At 39.2% G+C, this 22,453-nt stretch overlaps 5 protein-coding genes across 5 annotated transcripts in view; 1 reads left to right on the plus strand and 4 right to left on the minus strand.

Moving 5' to 3' along the window:
* Positions 1-2,191, minus strand: part of LOC134743433 (neurexin-4) — a 36,998-nt gene extending 34,807 nt beyond the window's left edge. The window contains exons 1-2 of the mRNA XM_063676829.1: positions 2,056-2,191; positions 1,598-1,711 (exon numbers count right to left, since the gene is read on the minus strand). Of these exons, the coding sequence (XP_063532899.1) occupies positions 1,598-1,711; positions 2,056-2,122 (181 nt within the window). The 5' untranslated portion in view covers positions 2,123-2,191. The remainder of the gene's footprint in view (positions 1-1,597; positions 1,712-2,055) is intronic.
* On the minus strand, positions 169-1,711 carry LOC134743437 (L-aminoadipate-semialdehyde dehydrogenase-phosphopantetheinyl transferase). Its single transcript, XM_063676833.1, has 2 exons — positions 1,598-1,711; positions 169-1,098 (listed from the first exon to the last, which is right to left on the minus strand). Exons 1-2 carry the CDS (start codon positions 1,610-1,612, stop codon positions 184-186), a joined length of 930 nt encoding a protein of 309 aa, XP_063532903.1. The 5' UTR covers positions 1,613-1,711; the 3' UTR covers positions 169-183.
* Positions 2,192-3,082: 891 nt separating the features above from the next.
* On the minus strand, positions 3,083-4,644 carry LOC134743432 (peptide deformylase, mitochondrial-like). The gene is made up of 3 exons (XM_063676827.1): positions 4,234-4,644; positions 4,026-4,146; positions 3,083-3,290 (listed from the first exon to the last, which is right to left on the minus strand). The coding sequence occupies exons 1-3, from the start codon at positions 4,567-4,569 to the stop codon at positions 3,097-3,099; spliced, it is 651 nt and encodes a 216-aa protein (XP_063532897.1). The 5' UTR covers positions 4,570-4,644; the 3' UTR covers positions 3,083-3,096.
* Positions 4,645-4,750: 106 nt separating this feature from the next.
* LOC134743431 (3-hydroxyisobutyryl-CoA hydrolase, mitochondrial) lies at positions 4,751-12,019 on the plus strand. The gene is made up of 5 exons (XM_063676826.1): positions 4,751-4,842; positions 6,852-7,386; positions 8,746-9,020; positions 9,520-9,661; positions 11,005-12,019. The coding sequence occupies exons 2-5, from the start codon at positions 6,852-6,854 to the stop codon at positions 11,154-11,156; spliced, it is 1,104 nt and encodes a 367-aa protein (XP_063532896.1). The 5' UTR covers positions 4,751-4,842; the 3' UTR covers positions 11,157-12,019.
* Positions 12,020-13,492: 1,473 nt separating this feature from the next.
* LOC134743436 (putative odorant receptor 69a) lies at positions 13,493-20,737 on the minus strand. The gene is made up of 7 exons (XM_063676832.1): positions 20,251-20,737; positions 19,225-19,522; positions 18,524-18,620; positions 16,057-16,164; positions 15,038-15,145; positions 14,457-14,516; positions 13,493-13,534 (listed from the first exon to the last, which is right to left on the minus strand). Exons 1-7 carry the CDS (start codon positions 20,735-20,737, stop codon positions 13,493-13,495), a joined length of 1,200 nt encoding a protein of 399 aa, XP_063532902.1.
* Positions 20,738-22,453: the final 1,716 nt, after the last annotated feature.

Below are 22,453 nucleotides of genomic sequence, written 5' to 3' on the forward strand. Positions count from 1 at the left end.
CGATATTTGAATGATGATCATTTTTATGATTGTTAGTGTTTTTGGGATGTTATGTGAAATTAAATGTCAATGAATATGTTTTGATTTTATTTCTATAACCCCTAACACCTGATAAATCTACACTACAAAATACAAAAAACACTCTAAGCTTCAAAAAACTTAATCAAGAAGATATACTTAATTCTAAAAAGGTTTGATTTCTTTCTTTAGAAAACTATTTGCAAAAGTTGCATCTGGAGGATGTAATGGTTGCGCTTCTTTAACCAATTCTTCAAAATTCAAGTAAGAATAAGATACTGGTTCTATAGTACTGTCTCTAGGAATCTGTATAGCAACAGCCACACCATGTTTGTCATCTAAAAGTGTCTCTTCAATCTTCCAATCACGTTTCAAAACATCATTAACGTACAGCTGTGTGTCGGTCACAATATTTCCAACGGACATATCAAAAGTATTAATCACAAATGTGATTTTGTTAAGAGCAATCGTCAATCCGACACCTATGTTCTTAACATAAGCTTCTTTCAAGCACCAGTGACGGTAAAAGCATTTCAACTGTTCCTTTTCCGTGGAATAGCCTTTTATAGTCCTCCATTCATGAGTAGAAAACTGTCTTGTCATGAGTCTAAAGAATTCTGGAACATTCTTGTTCGCAGGAGGCTCTATCTTCATTACATCTATCCCTATATTTCGCTCCTTATGTCCGGCCAGGACGGAATAGTCTCCTTGATGAGAAACATTGAAGTTTACAGGAATATCGCCTGCACCAACTAAGTACGGCTTTCCATGCTCATCCCTGGCGAATGTAACTTCATGATAAGGAATGGCTGTAGATAAGTGGACGAATTTTCGCATCATCAGCCTTCCGATAAGTGATGATTTTACATCATCTTGATATACAAATTTGTCTAATCTCTTTTTCTCTTCTGGTTGTATGTAGCTGGTAGCTGATAATATTTCATCATAAGTAGGTGTCCAGGTTTTTATGTTAAATGCCCATCTTACATTAAAGTCTGCCATCTTTGGCTCTAAATAAGGGCAATGTCTTTGTGCAAAAATCAATGTGGTCCTTAAATTGTTTTTAGTTAATTTGTGGACCTGCAGATGAAGAATCCTATTACTTCTAATTTTTCCTCCCAATTTCACTTTTCAGTCTCTTGTTTTTTTTTGTACACATTTTTTCAGCCAATATAATAAACAACATCTATTTTCAGTCACGCAAAAATAAAGTTAAAACACATGCTACACAAATCTAAGCCAAAATAAAGAAGTGACTAATAAACTAGTGTTAGCCGAAACGTTAATGCAATTAACCATTAACCAGTACAAATTGAACCGTAAACTGTAACCGTAATACAATTTGTACTGGTTAATGGTTAATTGCAATTAACGTTCGGCCAACACTGTAATAAACACACTTAAAGCTGCATTCCGTCTATTTTAGAGAAAATTAGGATTCTGGGTTTATACTTTAAACAACTAATTTACAAAAATAACTAAAGAATGTCGGGATAAAACGAATGAGGGAACAAGTAATGTAATCTAAAATACTATTGTATTCAAATTATGCTCTTTGATTTATTTAACATGGACTTACCATATAATTTAGCATTGTCAGGTCCCCTCTCTCTCAAACTTGATGTGGCGGTGAGTTTGGCTGTCGCTAACAATGGCTCGTTACATTCATAGTCAAAATAATATCTAGCGTACTCTGAAACAACGAATATTTTATTAATTATAATTGTCAATCAAGCATTTTCATTCATAAAAGATTTTTTTAAAGTGTACAAGTAAGTATAGTTTTTGCTATGTGACTAAATTAGTAAACTATTTATAACGTAAGTTAACAAATAATACTGCTAAATGATACTATGGCCCCAAAAGCATCAATTACATGCATTAGGTAAAAATACCGCTAATAAGAATGCGATTCTTACTGGTTAATTCTTAGTGGTAAATACTGTTTAAATGAGCTTTGCTTAACAAGATAGGGCGAGAATAATTACTGGAATAGTAACATAATTGAGTAAAAATCCGTTGGGCGTGTAAACATACCTGCTTCCGACTTCGTAATGCTATAGCAAAGCAACACAACGAAATAATATACAAAATTACTCATCATAATTTCATACTGGGTTCAAATTCGTAATTGTGACAAATATCGGCTATGTTCGTGTTAACCTATTAGTCAAAAAAGTTGATAATGTTGTTTGATCATTACGCTAGCGTTGTCAAGACGAGCGACGACAATCAAGATCATCAAATCAAGCCGGATGGACAACACCCTTGATTTAAGTTTGTTTTATTTGTAGACAGGCAAGCGTCGGTTAATTTTTTAAATCAATTTACGTCTCTAATTGGTCACTTGAGGCATAATTTTTGTGACACAAAAATTTAAACCAATAGCTATACAGATATTATAATGCTAAACAATGCTGTCGGCCATTGAAAGCATAGTCAATTCAAGTCCGTTCAAATACTCAACTTTTGTTACAGCCATAGTTCAAATTATTAAGGAAAATTTTAAAATCCAAGAAATCATGACAGAATCTTCTGAAATTTCGAGTTTTGTGTATTATGAAGTCTAATTTTGTAAAACGTAAATATAATTTAAAAATCATCATCACCAATTTAAAGGTGTTTTTTTTTTCTTCAATTATTGTCGCTTTACCGTGATGAAGCAGATTTTGGAATGACACATTTTTGACAGCATCGGTCAACTCATAATGGCTCCTCTACACGATGACCCAGCGTAGGCCAGTCTAAGAGACACATTTATGCGTTAGAGGGAGCAAGTAATATTGCTATCTCATTCCACCGCATAGCTGCGTCCCTTGGACAGGCCTACGCTGGACCATCGTGTAGATCAGCCATAACAAACTCATAACTGCTTTAGTGCTGCCACCTAGTCTCCATGACCGAATGCATACCGCATACCTAATAGTTCCTGTTTTCAAAAATTATTACAAAGTTAACTTTTTCAAAAGCGTTTTCTTTATAAACCCAACCCGTAGGTTTAAAAGGATACTATAATGTTATGAGGTAGTAAATGCAAGGGAGATTTACAAAAACAAAATCCATAATCTTTTTCATATTTTATTCTGGTGTAAACGGTATTGCCAGTTTGCCCTGCGACAGGTTAACCTCCTCCCAACAATTGCAACAGAGTGTCTTCCTGTTCATGATGTCCGTGTACAGTTTACCGTCTAGGTGGTCTAGCTCATGCTGTGCTATTCTGGCCGCCCAGTCTTTAAACTTTTCTGATTTCGGCTCACCTTTAGGACCAAGACCTGAAATGTTGGAAATAGTTTGATTGCAGTTTTATGTGCTAAAATTGCGAGCCTCTTTTGAAACTTTTATTTAAACTCGCATTTAAACACATTAAACTATGGCCTCAAGGATTTTCAAGAGATGTTCAAGCGCAACAACAGCGATCGTCTGAGAGGTCATCACTTAAAGCTAGAAAGGCATAGGCCTCACAGTAACCCTTACAAACACTTTCTGAGCAACCGAGTAGTAAGGTCTTGGAACAAACTCCGGAAGACGTAGTTTCAGCACAAAATGTGAACCAGTTTAAAAATAAATTAGACAAGTATAACACTACATCTAATACTCGTTCATGATAACTATATATCTTTATGATTACTGGATACAGGCCATATCAGTTGCCATAACTGCCTGCCTGCTTATTAAATAATAAAAAATAAATAAATCATAATTCTGAAATAAGAAATAAAATTATTAACCTGTCCGATCCCAAGGGCCCAAATATGTGGAGTAAATAATTACTCACTCACTCACCATTTGGGCCTTGGGAGATAACGCCACAAATAGTTTTCGGGTCGTGGGATCAGACAGGTTGAATATAAGATAGCACCGATCCGATCACAGTAAATTATTTGGTGAGGGCCTTAGTGTTTACATATTACTGGCTTACATGTAAAAATACTTTAATAGGTATTGTAAAGATTAATAACATACACGAAGGGAACTGCCTAAGAGCAACTACAAATTGTAATGTTTACCTGAAATTTCAACTTCTTTGTATCTAGGAACTTCTGCAGAGAATCCTCTAACACTTTCACAACCCTCAGAATAAGCTACTTTGCGATAGTCAACTATTTTCAATGATGGATTGATAAACACCTGAAACCAGATGAAAATATAACGTTAAACTTCTTTTAAACGATTTATTGGTTAATTCTAGCTAATTAGCATCGTTTACTTACTCACAGTGTACGGTACTGCGGTCATACCACGGGATTTGACAATATCTGGACTCGTAATCTTAATTTCTAGCGCAGTTAACTGCATAGCAAATATCCTCATATTCACGCCAATTTGAGGCGCTGACATCCCCAGGCTGCCGTATCTGTTTATTACTACTTCTAGCTTCTTAATTATGGTCTGAATCTGCTCAGTTTTGATTGATTCAGGCGGTACCGGCTCAGAAACTTTACGTAATCTAGGATCCCCAATCTGTACGACGTGACTGTAAGGAGGAGTGACATGGCCACGGCTTGGAGACAGTCTGGCGTACCAGTTGAGCACTTTTCTAGTTACAGTCATTGTTTAGCTCAGTCACAATATTGTTAAAGTTTTAACTAAATAAATACACGGTCACGGATTGTATTTCTAAGAATATAACCTCAAATTACAAGAACACAAGAACTACAAGAAGTGTCATTAATTCTGACGTTAACGTTCCGTTCCACACATCATCATAACCCAATGTAACACCTACTTTATAGATTTTGGCATGAAAGTCGGAACGTAAAGTAATCAAACGTCATTTCCATGCCGATTTGCCGAATCTACTGTGCCGCAATATAATATTCAAAGGTCAATATAACAGCATTTTGTTAAGTATTCATAATTAATTCGTATATAAAACACCTTCGCCACTGTCGGGAGATTCAGTTTACGTTTATAAACATACATTTGTGTGGTGAATTTTATTTGTTTGAACTTTAAAACTAGTCAGCCTCGCCTTACCAACAAGTTTTGAATTTGTGTTAACTTAATGATAACATCTTTGGCAGGGTTCAAGGCAAGTTCTTATGTAATTACTTACGTATTGTTGGACAACAGCTGCTTGTTTTATACAATTGTATTCTTTAACAATAATAATAATTGCACTTGAATGTTAGCTATGAGGTTTTTAGCCATATTTTTGTTATTTTTGGGCGTATTTTAATCCCAACCTATAACTATTAGTATACCTCGCTATCAGAGAAGATTTTTTTCTCAAAAACTAATTATTCAAGCAATGTAACATAACACACAACCGTTGCATGTTACCCTTTTTGATACCTGTTCAATATCTTGTCATCTCACATTTTGACTGACAAGGAGAGAGTGAGACGCAGTGCACATTGGACAGTTGGAATACCACCCTTAATTCATTAAATAGGAATGGATGGAGTAATTAATTGTGTGACGTACATTGTTTTGGTCTACAAGAGCTGATACTTACTTCCTGTGTAAATTATTGCAGAATGGAAACATGCTATAGTTGGTCAAACCAAAACGTCAGTAAATAAGAACAAAAAAACTATACTCATCCTTTTCTTTTGGGTACTAGTGTAAGACAAAGATAGTATGAGTCTCTCTGACTATGTCTGAGATGAGACCAAAGAATATAATACTCAATGAGACAGTCCTTTGACAAACTATATGTATAAATTACAAAAAAAATCGTTTCAGTAGTTTAGATATCATCATCATCATCATCATCATCATCATCATCATCATGTCAGCCGATAGACGTCCACTGCTGGACATAGGCCTCCCCCAGGGCTAGTTTAGATATAAAAAATGGAAACCAATTTTCTTTTTTTTGTAATTTTCTCAAAAACCTGCAGCATTTGAAGATCAATATTTTGTTAAATAAATTGGCAAAACAGCAATCAATTTGGCTTCTGGGGCCAATGCCCCATACAAATACGGTGGCCTAGCGGTAAAGCGTGCGGCTGGCAATCCGGAGGTCGCGTGTTCAAACCCCGGCTCGTACCAATGAGTTTTTCGGAACTTATGTACGAAATATCATTTGATATTTACCAGTTGCTTTTCGGTGAAGGAAAACATCGTGAGGAAACTGGACTAATCCCAACAAGGGGTAGCTTCCCCTCTGGGTTGGAAGGTCAGATGGCAGTCGCTTTCGTAAAAACTAGTGCCTACGCCAATTCTTGGGATTAGTTGCCAAGGGGACCCCAGGCTCCCATGAGCCGTGGCAAAAATGCCGGGACAACGCGAGGAAGATGATGATGACAGGAAAGGCTTCCACATATACTTTGTCTTGTCTAGTGTATTAATCCTAAAAGAAATAGCTCAGACAAATTAAAAAACAAAATGAAATGATAATAATAAAATAAAATAAAAAAGCCCTTTATTCGATCGTGTAAAAACGGTTACATATAAATTTGAAAAATAAAACTTAAACTTAAAATTAGTGTTTAATTACATGAATCCCTAGTGGGTAAACGCCTCCTCCAGTGCTGCCCATTTGTCCCTGTCCTGTGCTAATGACATCCAGTCTGTGCCGGCTGTTCCTTTTATGTCATCTTCCCAACGTGTAAGTGGTCTGCCTTGGCCTCTTTTGCCAAGTGGGCCTCTCCATTCAGTGCTTTCGATGTCCATCTCTTGTCTGTTAGTCTTGCTGTATGGCCTGCCCACTTCCACTTAAGTTTCTTAAGGCATCTGTTGCTCTTGTTTTTTCTCTTATTTTAGAGTGTCTTATTTTGTCTATTTTTCTTATATTGAGCATGCTTCTTTCTAACGCACGTTGGCAAGTGATGATTTTCTTTTGAGATGATAATACAAACACTAAAAATATTTTTATTCTGTTTCAGATGTTTAAATTAAGAATCAAGCTATCGAATGCTCTAGCTCTCAAGCGCATGATGTCAACACAAGAATCAGACGTACTATTCGAAACACTGAACAATGCAGGCGTCATAACACTAAACCGCCCCAAAGCTCTAAACTCCCTAAACACTTCTATGGTGACAAAACTATTACCGCAGCTTCAAGAATGGGAGGACACGAAAACTTGTGTCATAGTGAAAGGAGCAGGGGAAAAAGCTTTCTGCGCAGGCGGTGATGTTAAAGCAGCTGTAGATAAGATTGAAGGACCGATCTTCTTCCATACAGAGTATAACGTAAACTACTTAATTGGGAAATTTAAGATTCCATACATAGCGATTATCAATGGTATCACCATGGGAGGAGGTCTAGGGTTGTCGGTGCATGGACGGTACAGGGTGGCAACGGAGAAGACGCTCATAGCTATGCCGGAGACAAAGATTGGGCTGTTTCCGGATGTTGGCGGATCATATTTCTTGCCAAGGTTGCAGGTTAATTTAGGATTGTATTTGGGATTAACAGGTGAGAACTATATCTTCATTAAATATCAGAATCAGAACATCATTTATCCATTTACGCAACAAATGCCTGAACCGCTCGGCCACCCGGGCTCGGTGGCATGGCTCGAAATTTCCAAGTATATGACAATTTCCGAAGGCTTCTGGCGCCCTCTGGCCATCCCTGAGGTAGAACTGTCTTTTACGACCTCCTAGCTGAATTTTCCGCTGTTTTACTACTTGTAAAATCGGCCAAGTGCGAGTCGGTCTCGCGCACGAAGGGTTCCGTACCATTACGGAAAAAAACAGCGAAAAAATCACTTGTTGTATGGGAGCCCCATTTAAATATTTATATTATTCTGTTTTGAGGTAAACGGAGAACACATTGCATATGTCCATGAATACCTTTATTTGGGTCAAATAGTCTCTTTCCAGGCGCGACAAGAAAAAGAGGTCGACAGACGGACCAAGAACGCCTGGAAGAGCTATTGGTCCATGAAACACCTCATGAAGGGAGACCTACCTCTATCACTCAAACGTAGGCTCATGGACATGTGCATACTTCCAGTCCTCACCTACGGTGCTCAGACTTGGTCTTTGATGGAAGCTCAGAAGTCCAAACTCAGGGTTTGTCAGAGAGGTATGGAGCGCAGCATATTAGGTGTGAAACTCGAGGATCGCATCCGGAACACCACGCTGCGCTCTAAAATCCAAATAATAGATGTAGCTCGGAAAGCGGACAAGTTAAAGTGGGACTGGGCTGGTCATGTCTGCCGCATGCCGAATGACATGTGGGCCAAAATAACTACAGAGTGGGTGCCCCATGAGTCAAACCGGGGATCCGGCAAACCTCGTCGGCGATGGCGGGATAACTTGGACTCCTTTTTGAGCGACTGGCCAGATGTAGCTCAAAACCGGGAGGAGTGGAAGAAGAGGGGGGAGGCCTTTGCCCAGCAGTGGGACACAATAGGCTCGTAATAATGTTTTTAGTATTTGTTGTTATAGCGGCAACAGAAATACATCATCTGTAAAAATTTCAACTGTCCAGCTATCACGGTTGATGAGATACAGCCTGGTGACAGACAGATAGACGGACAGCGGAGTCTTAGTAATAGGGTCCCGTTTTCCCGTTGGGTACGGAACCCTAAAAAACACAAATTAAAATATTTTCGTAAAAAAGTAATTTAATTTGTTTAAGTTAACAATTTTTGTTTAAATATTTTCTCACATGGTTATAACACTGATGCGGATCAGCATACCATGTGAGCGAGACAACGCTATGCACGTACGTAGCGATGTCCTGCTCGTACACCAGTGCCGTTTACCCCAACCAATGCGAAGACCGACTTGTTCTCCTAATTACGTAATACCATTTTGATTTCAGGTGACAGACTAAAAGGCAAAGACGTGGTCAAAGCGGGCATAGCCACCCACTTCGTCCCATCCTCTCGTCTCTACGAGCTAGAAACACTCCTCTCCCGCTGCACCAATGTGAATGAGATACAAGCTTTATTAACTAAGTTTAATGAGCCCGCTGATGAGTTTTCTCTGGCGGAGAATATCAAGCATATAAATTATTGCTTTGCTGCTGGTAGTGTGGAGGAAATTATTGAGAGGCTGCAGAAAGTTAATAACGATTGGTCAAATAAAACGTTGAAGGTAAGGAATAATAGTAATTCAGTTTTTAAACTTAGCACGGAAATGCACAGATCGCTCCATCTTCTGTTCTCTGAATGTGCCACTGTGGTGAGAAATATCGTCGTTTTTAGGGTTCTGTACCCAAAACTGGAGTACTAAGACTCCGCTGTCCGTCTGTCTGTCACCAGGGTGTATCACGATCGTGATAGCTAGACAGTTAAAATTTTCACAGATGATGTATGCTGTTGCCGCTATAACAACAAATACTAAAAACAGAATAAAATAAATACATATTTCAGTGGGGCTCCCATACAAGAAACGTGATTTTTTGCTGTTTTTTGCGTAATGGTACGGGAACCTTCATGCGCGAGTCCGACTCGCACTTGGCCGGTTTTCTTTCTTGGCATTTAGGTAATATGATCTTTGATTTTGTACACCTAATCTGCTCTGCTAGATACCGAAGTCTTCTGCGTTCGCACTGTCAGTTTTCGATTCGACCCCCATTTTTCTTTTTACCCAGACGCTTCACTCCGTATCTCCTGGCTCCCTGAAAATCACACTGCGTGCGCTGCAGCGCGGCGCCCAACTGGAACTGGGGCAATGCCTCAAGATGGAGTACCGTGTGGCCTGCCGCAGCACTGAGAACCACGACTTCCCTGAAGGTAACAGCACTGAACCTTACTGCAACGGGATAGAGGCTACAATTGAGTTGGCGTAGCGTTACAGTGGCGCCCACTACTGGGGCCCCAAGATGGACTTAGAAGTAGCCGTAGCACTCGTAGCACTGATGCCGCTGCGTCTACCGTACCAACAACAGCTACGAATTCCCTGAAGGTAACAGAACTGAACCTTACTGCAACGGGATACTAGCTACAATTGAGTTGGCGTAGCGTTACAGTGGCGCCCACTGTACTGGGGCCTCAAGATGGAGTTAGATGGAGCCGTAGCACTCGTAGCACTGATGCCGCTGCGTCTACCGTACCAACAACAGCTACGAATTCCCTGAAGGTAACAGAACTGAACCTTACTGCAACGGGATAGTAGCTACAATTGAGTTGGCGTAGCGTTACAGTGGCGCCCACTACTGGGGCCCCAAGATGGACTTAGAAGTAGCCGTAGCACTCGTAGCACTGATGCCGCTGCGTCTACCGTACCAACAACAGCTACGAATTCCCTGAAGGTAACAGAACTGAACCTTACTGCAACGGGATACTAGCTACAATTGAGTTGGCGTAGCGTTACAGTGGCGCCCACTGTACTGGGGCCTCAAGATGGAGTTAGATGGAGCCGTAGCACTCGTAGCACTGATGTCGCTGCGTCTACCGTACCAACAACAGCTACGAATTCCCTGAAGGTAACAGAACTGAACCTTACTGCAACGGGATAGTAGCTACAATTGAGTTGGCGTAGCGTTACTGTGGCGCCCACAACTGGGGCCGCAAGATGGAGTTAGATGGAGCCGTAGCACTCGTAGCACTGACGCCGCTGCGTCTACCGTAGCAACGAGAGCTCATATGACGACATCGACATCGCGATGACAGATGCGAAAGAAGTCACGTGATCAATGATCATTTTTATTAGGGTTCCGTACCCAAAGGGTAAAAACGGGACCCTATTACTAAGACTCCGCTGTCCGTCTGTCTGTCTGTCACCAACCTGTATCTCATGACCCGTGATAGCTAGACAGTTAAAATTTTCACAGATAATGTATTTCTGTTGCCGCTATAACAACAAATACTCAAACGTGATTTTTTTGCTGTTTTTTTCCGTAATGGTACGGAACCCTTCGTGCGCGAGTCCGACTCGCACTTGGCCGGTTTCACGTTACTTATCTTTCCACTGTCGTTTTATATGATTAATTAGAGATAGCCCAAGTAAACAAGTAATACGCAAGCATACGCAGTGCAAGTGTTATTTATACGTCATAATTTCATAGAAGTTTGTCATGTCGTTAGAAGCCGGGGCGAGTCACTAGTAAAGTATAAATAAATATATTTTCTTTTAGGTGTCCGCGCCCTCCTTATCGACAAGGACAACAGCCCCAAATGGAAGCCGGCCACGCTGGCCGAAGTCACCGATGACTACGTTGAAGAGTTCTTTAGGAAACTGCCAGAAGATAGGGAGCTCAAGTTCTTTGATTTTGAATCTAAACTTTAACTTATCCGGCACACCCTGTATGCGTATAGCTGCTGCTAACTACACAAACTTTGCAATGACAAAGTGTGAACGTGTCATCTTAAATGTCAGATTTCTTTGAAAATTATTCACAACGACGGGACTTAATCGCGTAAAATAAGTTTTAAATTCACCTCCGACGTTTCGAGGACGGCGTTGTCCCCGTGGTCTCGGAGAAGACTGGCTCAAGTTGACATCAACATCTTCTAGGCGCGCGAGTTTTTCGAACTAAGTTTTTCGTTGTGAATAATGAGTAAAAATCATGAAAGTTTAAATCAGTGTTCTTTGAAAATATAAAGTTTATTATGGCATGTTCACATTTTTTGTATGTCGTCAGGAATTTTTAATTGTGTCGCATTGCGTATGTTCGGTCCCTCACGAGCGCACGCGTATAGCACATCTATATGACCAGCAGTTTAAAGCATTTTAGGTACATTAAAAAAAACCTCTCCGACAACAATTTAGTACCTAATAATGATTTGACTAGACCAAAACCATTTTATTATGGATATCAAACTGTTAATGTTCTAAAGTCGCTCGCCTTATTGTAGAAGATTTCATTTTCTACAGATTCTTATACATATATCTATCTCAAGTATCTCGGCTTACCATAGATAATAAAGCACAAATCGCTACGTTAACAATCATCTGACTCACTAGATGGCGTCGCGCTTTAAATTTTCTACTGACAAAATTATTTGACAGACTATAGTAATTAATGACTACTTAATTTAAATTTAAACTACAAAACAGGGTTTCAAGAATTTATGCACTAAATGAAATAAAACTATGAAAACGGATTGTAACGTCGGGATGTATTATAAACTCAATATACACGATATAATCCGTTTTCATAGTTTTATTTCATTAGTAACTATCGCGGTAACCGAAGACAATATTACATAATCTAAATGTTAAACTAGTGCAATAAAGCAATAGGGAATATTACGCGAAACTCTGCGCAGGTGGCGCCACTACCACAATCCGAGGGTGTATCGAGAAACAAGAAAATCGAAATTTCGTTATCTAACATCTTTGACACTCTTGCATATTCGTGCGATAAAGAGTTGGATAGCGAAATTTCGGATTCGCGTTTCCCGGTAGGTCTTCTGTAAACAAACCGCCTTGATGCATCAATGTCATATTTTATTATCTCTGAAAACTTGTTAAAAACCTGTTAAAGGTACAGTATGTATAAGTTACTCTATGGTTTACTAAAAAGGCTAGTGCTGCACTCTGGTGGCAGAACATTGCAGTAATATCCCCTATTATGTAGAAATCAAGTGCCACTCATTAGTTTTAAGATATTTTTTATATAAATATGGTTTTTTGCAATGATATTATATGTATAACTATAGATAGGGTATACTTATACATAAGTAGAACAAAAAAACTTCCAATATTTATTTAATATTTAAAATTTGTTATTTTTGATTAATTTTTGCATTCCATTTATCTCTGTCATACTCGTTGTTAAACATGAGCTTTGTCTCTTTCTCTTTCGGTGAGCGGGTGCTCGTTAGCACGTGCACATTTCTCGCTTGCCCAGGTGCGACTAAGGCAACTTGTACAATTTGTCACAAGGTATTTTGGAACAATTTTGGAACGCCTGTTACAAATCTTCATTCTTCATTGGTTTTTTGTGTATTTGTGTCTACATAATTCCAATATATATATTCCAAACTGTCATTGCAGACTTAAAAAGCATTTATTTTATAACTGTCGTTTTGTAGTATAGGTATTTAGTTTTCTTGTAATATTTTGTATTCCCGTTTGTTAAATATATCACTAAAAACTTATATTCTTTTTTTCTCTACTTAAAACTTTTTACCATTAACTTTTTTATCTACTTAAAATACAAATAGTACATATATAGTTGGTCAAGCAAATATTGTCAGTAGAAAAAGGCGGCTTTTAAAAATGTTGGCGCGAAGGGTTATCGTCCCATACAAAATTTAAATTTCGCGACTTTTTCTACTGTCTGTTCTTTTGTGCATTTTCAATACTTAAGGACAGATGTACTAAAAAGCTTTAAGATAATATTTGCATGCTTAACCAGCAAAATATGTCACTGTACGGGAAAATCTTTCCAATATCACCTTGTTGTACCATATTTTATGCAAATAAAATAATTTATTTTATTTTATATTATTTATTTATTTAAAAACTAGAAAAATTAAGGTAGGTATATGCGCAATCATTTATTATTTGCAGTTAGAGAATAAAATTAACCTTAATACATTATATTAAAGTTTACTGTTGCATGTTATATAAAACAGGCGGTGGTGGTGGCGGTGAAAAGGTCAATTTTCCTTATCTTAATACAAAACTGAGAATATGGAGTAAGATGTCTTCACGATCTGAAAATAATTTAAAAGACATTTTGCGCATGCGTTAGTTTTTCTCCCAGGTAGCAAACAGACGTCAGCCACGTCATAATGACGTAATAATGACATAATTATGGCGTCATAATGATGTCGCTAACGTCATAATGACGTGTAAATGCTGTTAGGGTATAGAAGATGCGTTTTAAAAGTCGCCCTTATTTATAGCTAGGTGCAGTCGCCATCAGATATATCGGCGCGGCCAAGGTACTCATGGCAAGGCAAAAAAAACCGGCCACGTTTGAGTCGGACTCGCGCACAAAGGGTTCCGTACCATTACGCAAAAACCGGCAAAAAAATCACGTTTGTTGAGCCCCACTTAAATATTGTTTTTAATATTTGTTGTTATAGCGGCAACAGAAATACATCATCTGTGAAAATTTCAACTGTCTAGCTATTACAATTCATGAGATATAGCCTGGTGACAAACGGACAGACAGACAGCGGAGTCTTAGTAATAGGGTCCCGTTTTTACCCTTTGGGTACGGAACCCTAAAAAAGATGTGTCGCTTAACTTCAAACTCAGGTAAATCCAATCGACCCTCTCAGCAAATGTGACATTGCCGCTTACCATAAGGACGAAATTGGATTGTATCTTTATACGAATAACCTGTCAGAGCGTCCTTATGGCAAGCGACAATGTGGTACCTTTTGATTGAAAACGACACAAATATTTACCTTTTCTCACTACCAAAATCGCATAATCTCACAGATTGGTTTACCCTTGAAGTTAAGCGACTCAAATCTGAAGACGCCTCTATTGTTCAGGCGTTAGAGTGCCGGTTCAGATATTTTTGAGCACCTCGGCCGCTCCGATATATCTGATGGCGACACCTAACAAAAAGGCACTAATTAGCACATATAAGTCTACTAAGTACTACAAATGAATGGGCCTTACCGATAAATACGATTCATAAGAGAGTTCTATGAATCCCAAACTCTTGATGATGACAGGTTTCTAAAAAAACAATTATAAATTAAGTACCGTCAACAAATAAAGTAAGCATCGGTAAAAAGAAATAAAATTAACAGCATTATGACAATGGCAGTAGGTAGGTAAAGTAGGTACCTACCAAGATATACCCATAAATACACTTAGCGCCACTTGTACCATCCCACTAACCCGGGGTTAACCGGTTAAACCGTGAACCCAGCGTCAAATTGTACTGGTAACCATGGTAACTCCAGGTTTAACCGGTTAACCCCGGGTTAGTGATGGTGCAAGTGTCTCTTAGCATATATAAATTTTCTCAAATGATTTTTACGCTTAAGACCCTAATCTGTTAAACAAAAGCCATTGTTTCTTTTGTGCGAGCGGTTAGCTCCCGTATAAGCCACGCGTCAAAACAACAATGTCCTTTAAAAAGCAACTGTATCGTGGTTATTCGATTAACGTCATTCAACAGTGAACTATGAAACTTTCCATACAATAAAATTTTGCGAACGCTACGGATCCGTGCAAACGACCCTAAATGTTACCTGACTTTGGGCCATAGCAATCAACAACAGTCTTCGAATTCGGTAAGAAGACATGTTCGTGCAGTTCTGCCATCCTGACTGAAAGATGGCCGTCGGTAATTTCCCCGCCTGAAAACGTAAAAGTTATCGTGTCATTTGTCGACAGGAGTCGATATAACCATGTCAACGATATCGACACGTATAGTCCGACATCTTCTTCTTCTTTTAAAATTATGGCTTCAGCCCAGTGGGACTATTTCGCCAGTATCAAGGTATTGAGAGGTTTACAAACGACAAAAATTGTACGGTTGTACAAGACAGTGTACGGTGATTTGTTAGCTCTTGTAAATCGATAGCTAGACTTTACAAGAAGCACGTGGACTACCGGCCGTTGACTCCAAGATGGTGGTTAAACGCGCTTCAAAATTAATTCTCCATTCACTGCACACTACCACATTAGTTTACTGTATAATAAGCTATCGATATTACACTTTAAACAATATTAATAAGCAAAAAACAAAGTAATTAATCACGATGCTAACTATCAAGATGGCGCTCGAACCGGAAGTCCTATAGTCCGACAAGAAATTGTAGAAAATAAATGAGGACGCCGCTTCCTACGTAACTGTCACATTTTTGACGTAAAATGCTTAAACATGGCAACAATTTCGTTTGGATTTTTTTTAGTTCTTTTTTATTTAATTTCTACTATTTTATGTCGCACTATAGTTTAACGTTAATAACGTAAAATTCAACCGATACGCTAAATCGACTGCCAAGTGGTGCAAATCGGGCATGGTCGGATATCCCTACCAACGATCTCTATTTCTATCATTCTCTCATTTTGGACCGACAAAGACGAAGCTAGACGAGCGACGAGCTTCAAATTTTGATATTCGCACTAGCTCTTCTGACTGCATCCCAGATAGCAGTGACGTCAGCGACGTCATCATGACGTAATTATGGCGTCATAATGACGTCGCTGACGTCATAATAACGTATAAATGCTGTTAGGGATGATACTGACACTGACACGTTACCTGAACAGTGATGTCTCCTGCGTTCCACATAATGAGTCCAGTGCTGAACAGGATGCACACGAAATTAGCTGCTATAGGCAACACGTGACCCATAGTGCGGTCAGAATTCTGAAACGTTTTATTATTTCTTGTTACTTTTTTGGTAACCTCCTCCAGCGGTCGCAGCATGGTTCCATTTTTATCGCTTGTCACTTTCGCACTTACATACATGTTAGAACGTGACAGGCATGGTGATAGGTGATAAAAATGCGACCGCCCTACCCGGCCAGCGGTGTCAGCACGGTTGCATTTTTATCGCCTGACACTATGCCTGTCACTTTCGCACTTACATACTTGTTAGAACGTGACAGGCGTGATGACAGGCGATAAAAATGCTACCGTGCTAAGCCCGCAGGAGTCGTAGCACGGTACGCTTATCACCATGCCTGTCACGTTCTAACAAGTATGTGAGTGCGAAAGTGACGGACTTAGTAATAGGGGAACCATGCTGCGCGGGCAGGTTAGCTTTCCTAGCCAAGATGATATTCGTTAATAGAAAAGATGGTCGTGCCATGCTCTTTTGGGATAGATCTATCATCACTGACAGGACTATTGTAGCCAATAAGCCTGACATTGTGATATTAGATCGATCGTAACGCCGGGCCGTGCTCGTTGACATCACCATCCCCCATGATGAAAATCTCGTGAAAGCCGAGGACAATTCCAGTAAAAAAAACCGGCCAAGTGCGAGTCGGACTCGCGCACCGAGGGTTCCGTACTTTTTAGTTATTTGTTGTTATAGCGGCAACAGAAATACATCATCTGCGAAAATTTCAACTGTCTAAGCTATCACGGTTCATGAGATACAGCCTGGTGACAGACGGACGGACAGCGGAGTCTTTGGGTACGGAACCGTAAAAACGGAACCCATATTGGATCACTCGTGCGTCTGTCTGTCACAGCCCATTTTCTCCGAAACTACTAGACCAATTAAGTTGAAATTTGGTACACATATGTAAGTTTGTGACCCAAAGAAAGACATGTAACGTAAACAAATGAATTTTAAACACGGGGGCCACTTTTGGGGGGTAGATATGAAAATTAAAAAATCAAGTTTTTAAAACTATATCGTGTTACATATCAAATGAAAGAACTCATTGTGAGAATCTTAAATATATATTTTTTTAATAATTTTAGGATAAACAGTTAAGAAGTTATTCAAGAAAATAGGCAAACAATAACCAATTATTTCCGAAACTACTGAGTATAAAATTTAAAAAAAATCACAAAATAGAGTTTTGAATGATTCATGGTTAGTTTCACTAGACTTATATTGACCGGGATATAGACCGTGATTACCTTTTGTATTATTTGTCACCCGTGAACATGATGCATGTAACTGCGTTGAAATATCGGGAGCTCACAAATAATACAAAAGGTAATCACGGTCTATATTCCGGTCAATATAAGTCTAATCACAAAATAGTTCTTTACCTATACCTATAGGTAGATGACAGAAAAACCTATTAGAAATGTGCAGTCAAGCGTGAATCGGACTTAATTACTTAGTTTTGGATCCGACCCCTACGGGTTTTTTAAAGACATCTCACTCACGTTTCACATAAAAAAAATACATTGTTAAAAATTGAGTAATGTACCGAACCCTTGGAACGCGTGTTGGACTCGCACTTGGCCGGTTTGTTTCACAAATTTACAGTTTTCAGATTTTTCCCTGTACTTGTAGTCTAACACTATATTACTTGTCAAATTTCATAATTTTAGGTCAACGGGAAGTACCCTATAAATTTTGATTCCCTTGAGTGTCGAAATATACGTTTTTTGCGGCATAAACAGTATCCGTATCTTAAAATTTGATTTTTACAGCTTCAAGGGACTGTAGGAGGGAGCAGTGGAGTAACTAGGGGGGGGGGGGCAGAGGGGCAAGTGCCCCGGGCGCCATCCAAGCGGGGGGCGCCAAAATGAGCAAAAGGCAGCAGCAGGGAAATTGTCAGTCGTCAGGGGGCGCAAATTTGGAGACTGTCCCGGGCGCCATATCCTCTAGCTACGCCCCTGCGTAGGAGTATATCGTTTTAATTTTAATTCGATACATCCACGCGTTCCCGAGATAAAGGGTCTTGACAAACAGACGGCGGACGGACGAACAAAGTGCTCCTAAGTATAAGGGTTCGGTTTTTCCTTTTGACTACTTTGAGGCACGGAACCCTGAAAATAAGGAAAGTGCCAAGATTTTGCTAGACGGTACCTTTATCTTATCTTATGGTTTTCGGTGGCCGTTGCGGATACACTTCGACCCATAGGGATCTTCTGTGCAGTCCCTAGGAAAGATCCGTCCGCTACTCAAGAGCTTTTCCCACCATCTCCATATGCCGGATGATGGAGCTCATGGGTAGTTTTGAATTCCTTTGGTTCCAGATAGCCTGTTCCAAAGTCCTTCATTCTTTGTCTGGCGAGGGCGTGACGTAGGTACCTTAAACTGCGACATGAGTAGCACAACCACGCCGATGTTGACGATGATGTGTCCGCTGAATATGTTTCCGCAAGTTCTCTGCACTTGTTGTGCGCACCTGCAAATTCAACAAAGAGGCCAGTTCTAATAAAATTATTTGTTAAAGTCTTAACCTTGTTATGATACGAATTTGACTAGATTTTCAGTGCATTTCGTGTGCATCAGTCAAGGATCATTAACAAGATCAAAACATAAGCAAATTCACATATCTGAATCGGCATCTAGTACTTCTTCTTCTTTGTCGTAACCTCATGGCTGAGGGACGTGACGAGTGTGGACACTCTTCACTAGTGCTCTCCAGGCCGCTCTGTACATAGCCCCCTATTTATTAAAGAAAAAAAGTAAAGTAAAAGTAGTTACCTATTGGTAAGCATTTGACCACAATCTCACCTGTTGGTAAGTGCCGATGTGCTATATGATGGAGCATGCTTACCTATGTCTCTTCACTCTCGATTTGAAAACATTCCAAGTTATAGTGGGCCGGGAATACATTTGCAAGCAGTCGCGTAGTGCAAGTGCGAGGCCGTGGGCGAAGGCCCCATTCGCCCACGCCTAGCTGCCCCACTGTTTGCAAGTAGTGAGTTTTGCAATTTGAAGAATTTCTCCTATGAGGTTTTTGCCTACGAAGTTGCATGGTCTAGTTTTCGACCACCTACACTTACCAAATGGTAGTACCATGTAATCTTGCACCAAGCTTAAGAGCCCTCTCAAATTTCTCCTCCTTCTCACTCTGACTGATCCTCTCTTCAAATACCCCCGCAATACTCTTAAAATACATCTGCAGGTTCATGTACTGATGGCTGAGGGAGATGGTGAGAATGAGGACTAGGAGATAAACGGTGGTTACTCGGAGCATCCATAGCCACCAGAGGACGTAGATCCCGACGCGACCGACTCCCGCGAGGAGGGATGTGTCGTGGACGTCGGGCCAGACGGTTACTATTGTGACGAAGTTCCCATCTGTAAAATTCAGTTTTTCCGAACAATGGAGCATTCCACGGCCTGTCCCGTACAAACGCATTTTATTTCATGTATTACAACTTCGAAAACGGAGGAGGTTAAATCGATTCGGTCGTATTTTTTTTTGTATGTTATGTTACCTCAGAACTCCGTCATTTCTGAACCGATTTAGAAAATTATTTTGTTGTTTGAATGTATACACGCCTACATGGTGGCTAAAAAATAAGTGCATTCCCGTTGCCAGGGAGGTTTTGGGAATTATACTGAGCAACTTTTACTATGGGTCCAACCCCAAAATCGCGAAACAAAATTTGGCTGTTTCATACATTTTGGCTGGTCCATTTTCTATGGGAGGGTAATATTTTTTTTTGCGATTTCGTAGTTGGTCCCTGACAACGGGAATGCACTTAGTTTTTTGCCACCCTGTACAGTCCCAAGTCCCAAGTTGGTTCCGTTTTTATCAAAACCCAGTCCTGATGATGGAATCCGTGAGGAATCTAGGGAACTCCTCAAATTTTATAGGCATAGGTATACCTATATATAGCGATTTTAGTATTTTCATCAACAAACATTATGATTTTCTTGTCGGAAGACAAAATTTAAGTATTTATATAGGTTAGTAGTTTTGTGTAGTGTTTAGTGGTTTGGACGAGGCACTTCTCCACCGACCGAGCGGCTCGTTCTGTGTTTTTAATTGTAAAATAAGATGTTATAGTGTACTTCCTTACCTGAAAGCAATGTCTGAGCTAATCCTTCTGCACCGTAAATTACGAGCGCGTTTATGAAAACAAGTACATTTGCACACGCGTAGATTTTCATTCGTTTCAGCATATGTCTCTCCGTCTCCTCATCATTGAAATCCTTCTTTAAACCAACAGCCAACGTGAACAATATCTCCGTCACAGTTTCCTTATGGTGACTCAGAGAGAGTGTGAAAGAGTACATAATAATGTGCGTAAATGTCATCAGAACGCGGTCAGAGTTCTGTTTCTCCGTCAGATCGTTCTGAGTGAAGAATGACCCAATCTCAGCCACCAGCCACAGAACAACCGCTAAATTTATAACTTTTGACATTCTCTTGAACGCGTTCACGACTAGCTCAGGTAAACCGTTATCATCTACCCAGAAATTCATGCTGCTAGAAACGAAGATAACTTTATCCAACTCGTGGTAAAGATCTGTGGTTTTATTTTTCCGATATTTACGGGACACCATTTTCTTCGCGTTAGGTACGGAGGTGAGTTGTAAATTGAAGGTTTGGTTGGGATTTGTGTCATAATTTAAGGTTCGTCTAATTACCGGGCCGGATTATATGCCTTAACACATTCACTGCCAAGAACCCGCTAAATGGGTTTATTTTGTACGTAAAATGGTGTTTTTTTGCTCCAAATTAAGAAAATTATACATTTTTTTCCACACAATTATCATATATTGAAATATATTTAGATGAATAAATATAAGAGCCTCGGTAGAGAGTATCATTTCGTTCCATTTGGAGTTGAAACTCTAGGTCCATGGGGTCCCAGCGCGCATAAGTTGTTTGCAGAAATCGCGAAGCGTCTGGTTGACGTAACTGGTGACCGAAGAGCTGGCGGCTTTCTCGCACAACGTATCAGCATTGCGATACAGCGGGGAAATGCCGCCAGCATCCTTGGTACAATGCCTCAAGGGCCTATTTTAGATTTAAGCTAGTTATTAATTTCGTTTACGTAGTACCACTGTATATATCTTGTATGTAAATAAATTTGTAATAAAAATTTAGATGAATTGATATTAAGAAGAACATCTCATCTAACATTTATTTATAATATTGTTTTATATATCTGAAGCAATAATAAGGAGCAAAATATACCTATTCCTACCTATAGTTTACTTATTAGGGGCGCAAAGTTACCCCATTGTGCGCCAAATTAATAGGCGCACGCCAAAAAAGGGAGTTCATGACCAAAAATATATTCGTTTTCGTTTATTTGAGTATCTATATCGGCTCAAAGGACCAAAAATAAAGTGGATTATGTATATATATCTAAATCTTTTGATTCAAACACATATTTACCACTGGTTCTTTATTATAATATAATATAACGTGCTTTTAGTACAAGATTGAATCGAAAAAGTGACACTATTTTTACATGTCATTGGTTTAAATCTAGAAAACGAATATAGTGAAGCGCGTAAAAGTTTTAATACCGAACATAAATAATAACATAAAAATATAGGTATTAGACGTTAAATTCGTCTTACAGGATTGGAGCATAATTACCCACATTGGAGCAAAGTAGGACCATTGTACGTTATTGATAATGGGGCGATTGGCACTCACAGTGTTAATTGCTTAATTGACAGTTAATAGTAGAATTTCTCTTGATTTCTGTGGCAAGGGTTATGGTGATATAATAGTCATAATAACGAATAATCGCTATCATGTGGTGGGCTCCACGATCAACGTACCTAGTCCGCCTAGTCGTCTAATGATGATAACCGTCATCGGTGACTGTTCATTATTTAGGGGACTAATTGACGGTGGTAGAGTAAACGTTACTTAATAGGGGTAGAAACGGTATCTAAACTGTCTATAATTGCAATCGAGATTGCGATAACTAGACATTATATGGTAGGTATCGCATCGCAGGTGAGTATTTTCCTAAATTAAAATTAAACCTTTTGAAATAATAGGTGTTCTTAAAAAAAGGTTTTTATTAGTACATATCTACTTATTACAAGCTTTTATTTAACTTGCAATGTACCTATGTAAGTAAATATGTATGTATATAATAGTTATGTAAAGTTATGTTTGTACGGGTCAAATTTTTGCAAGTTAAATACCAACTTTCCGGTTTCCGATAAAACTGAAAATTTCCACACATATGTAAGTCGGGTGACAATGCAATGTAATGGTACCATCGAGCTGATCTGATGATGAAGACAGGA

This window comes from Cydia strobilella, chromosome 8 (genome assembly GCF_947568885.1).
Source record: "Cydia strobilella chromosome 8, ilCydStro3.1, whole genome shotgun sequence".
Classification (NCBI taxonomy): Eukaryota; Metazoa; Arthropoda; class Insecta; order Lepidoptera; family Tortricidae; genus Cydia; species Cydia strobilella.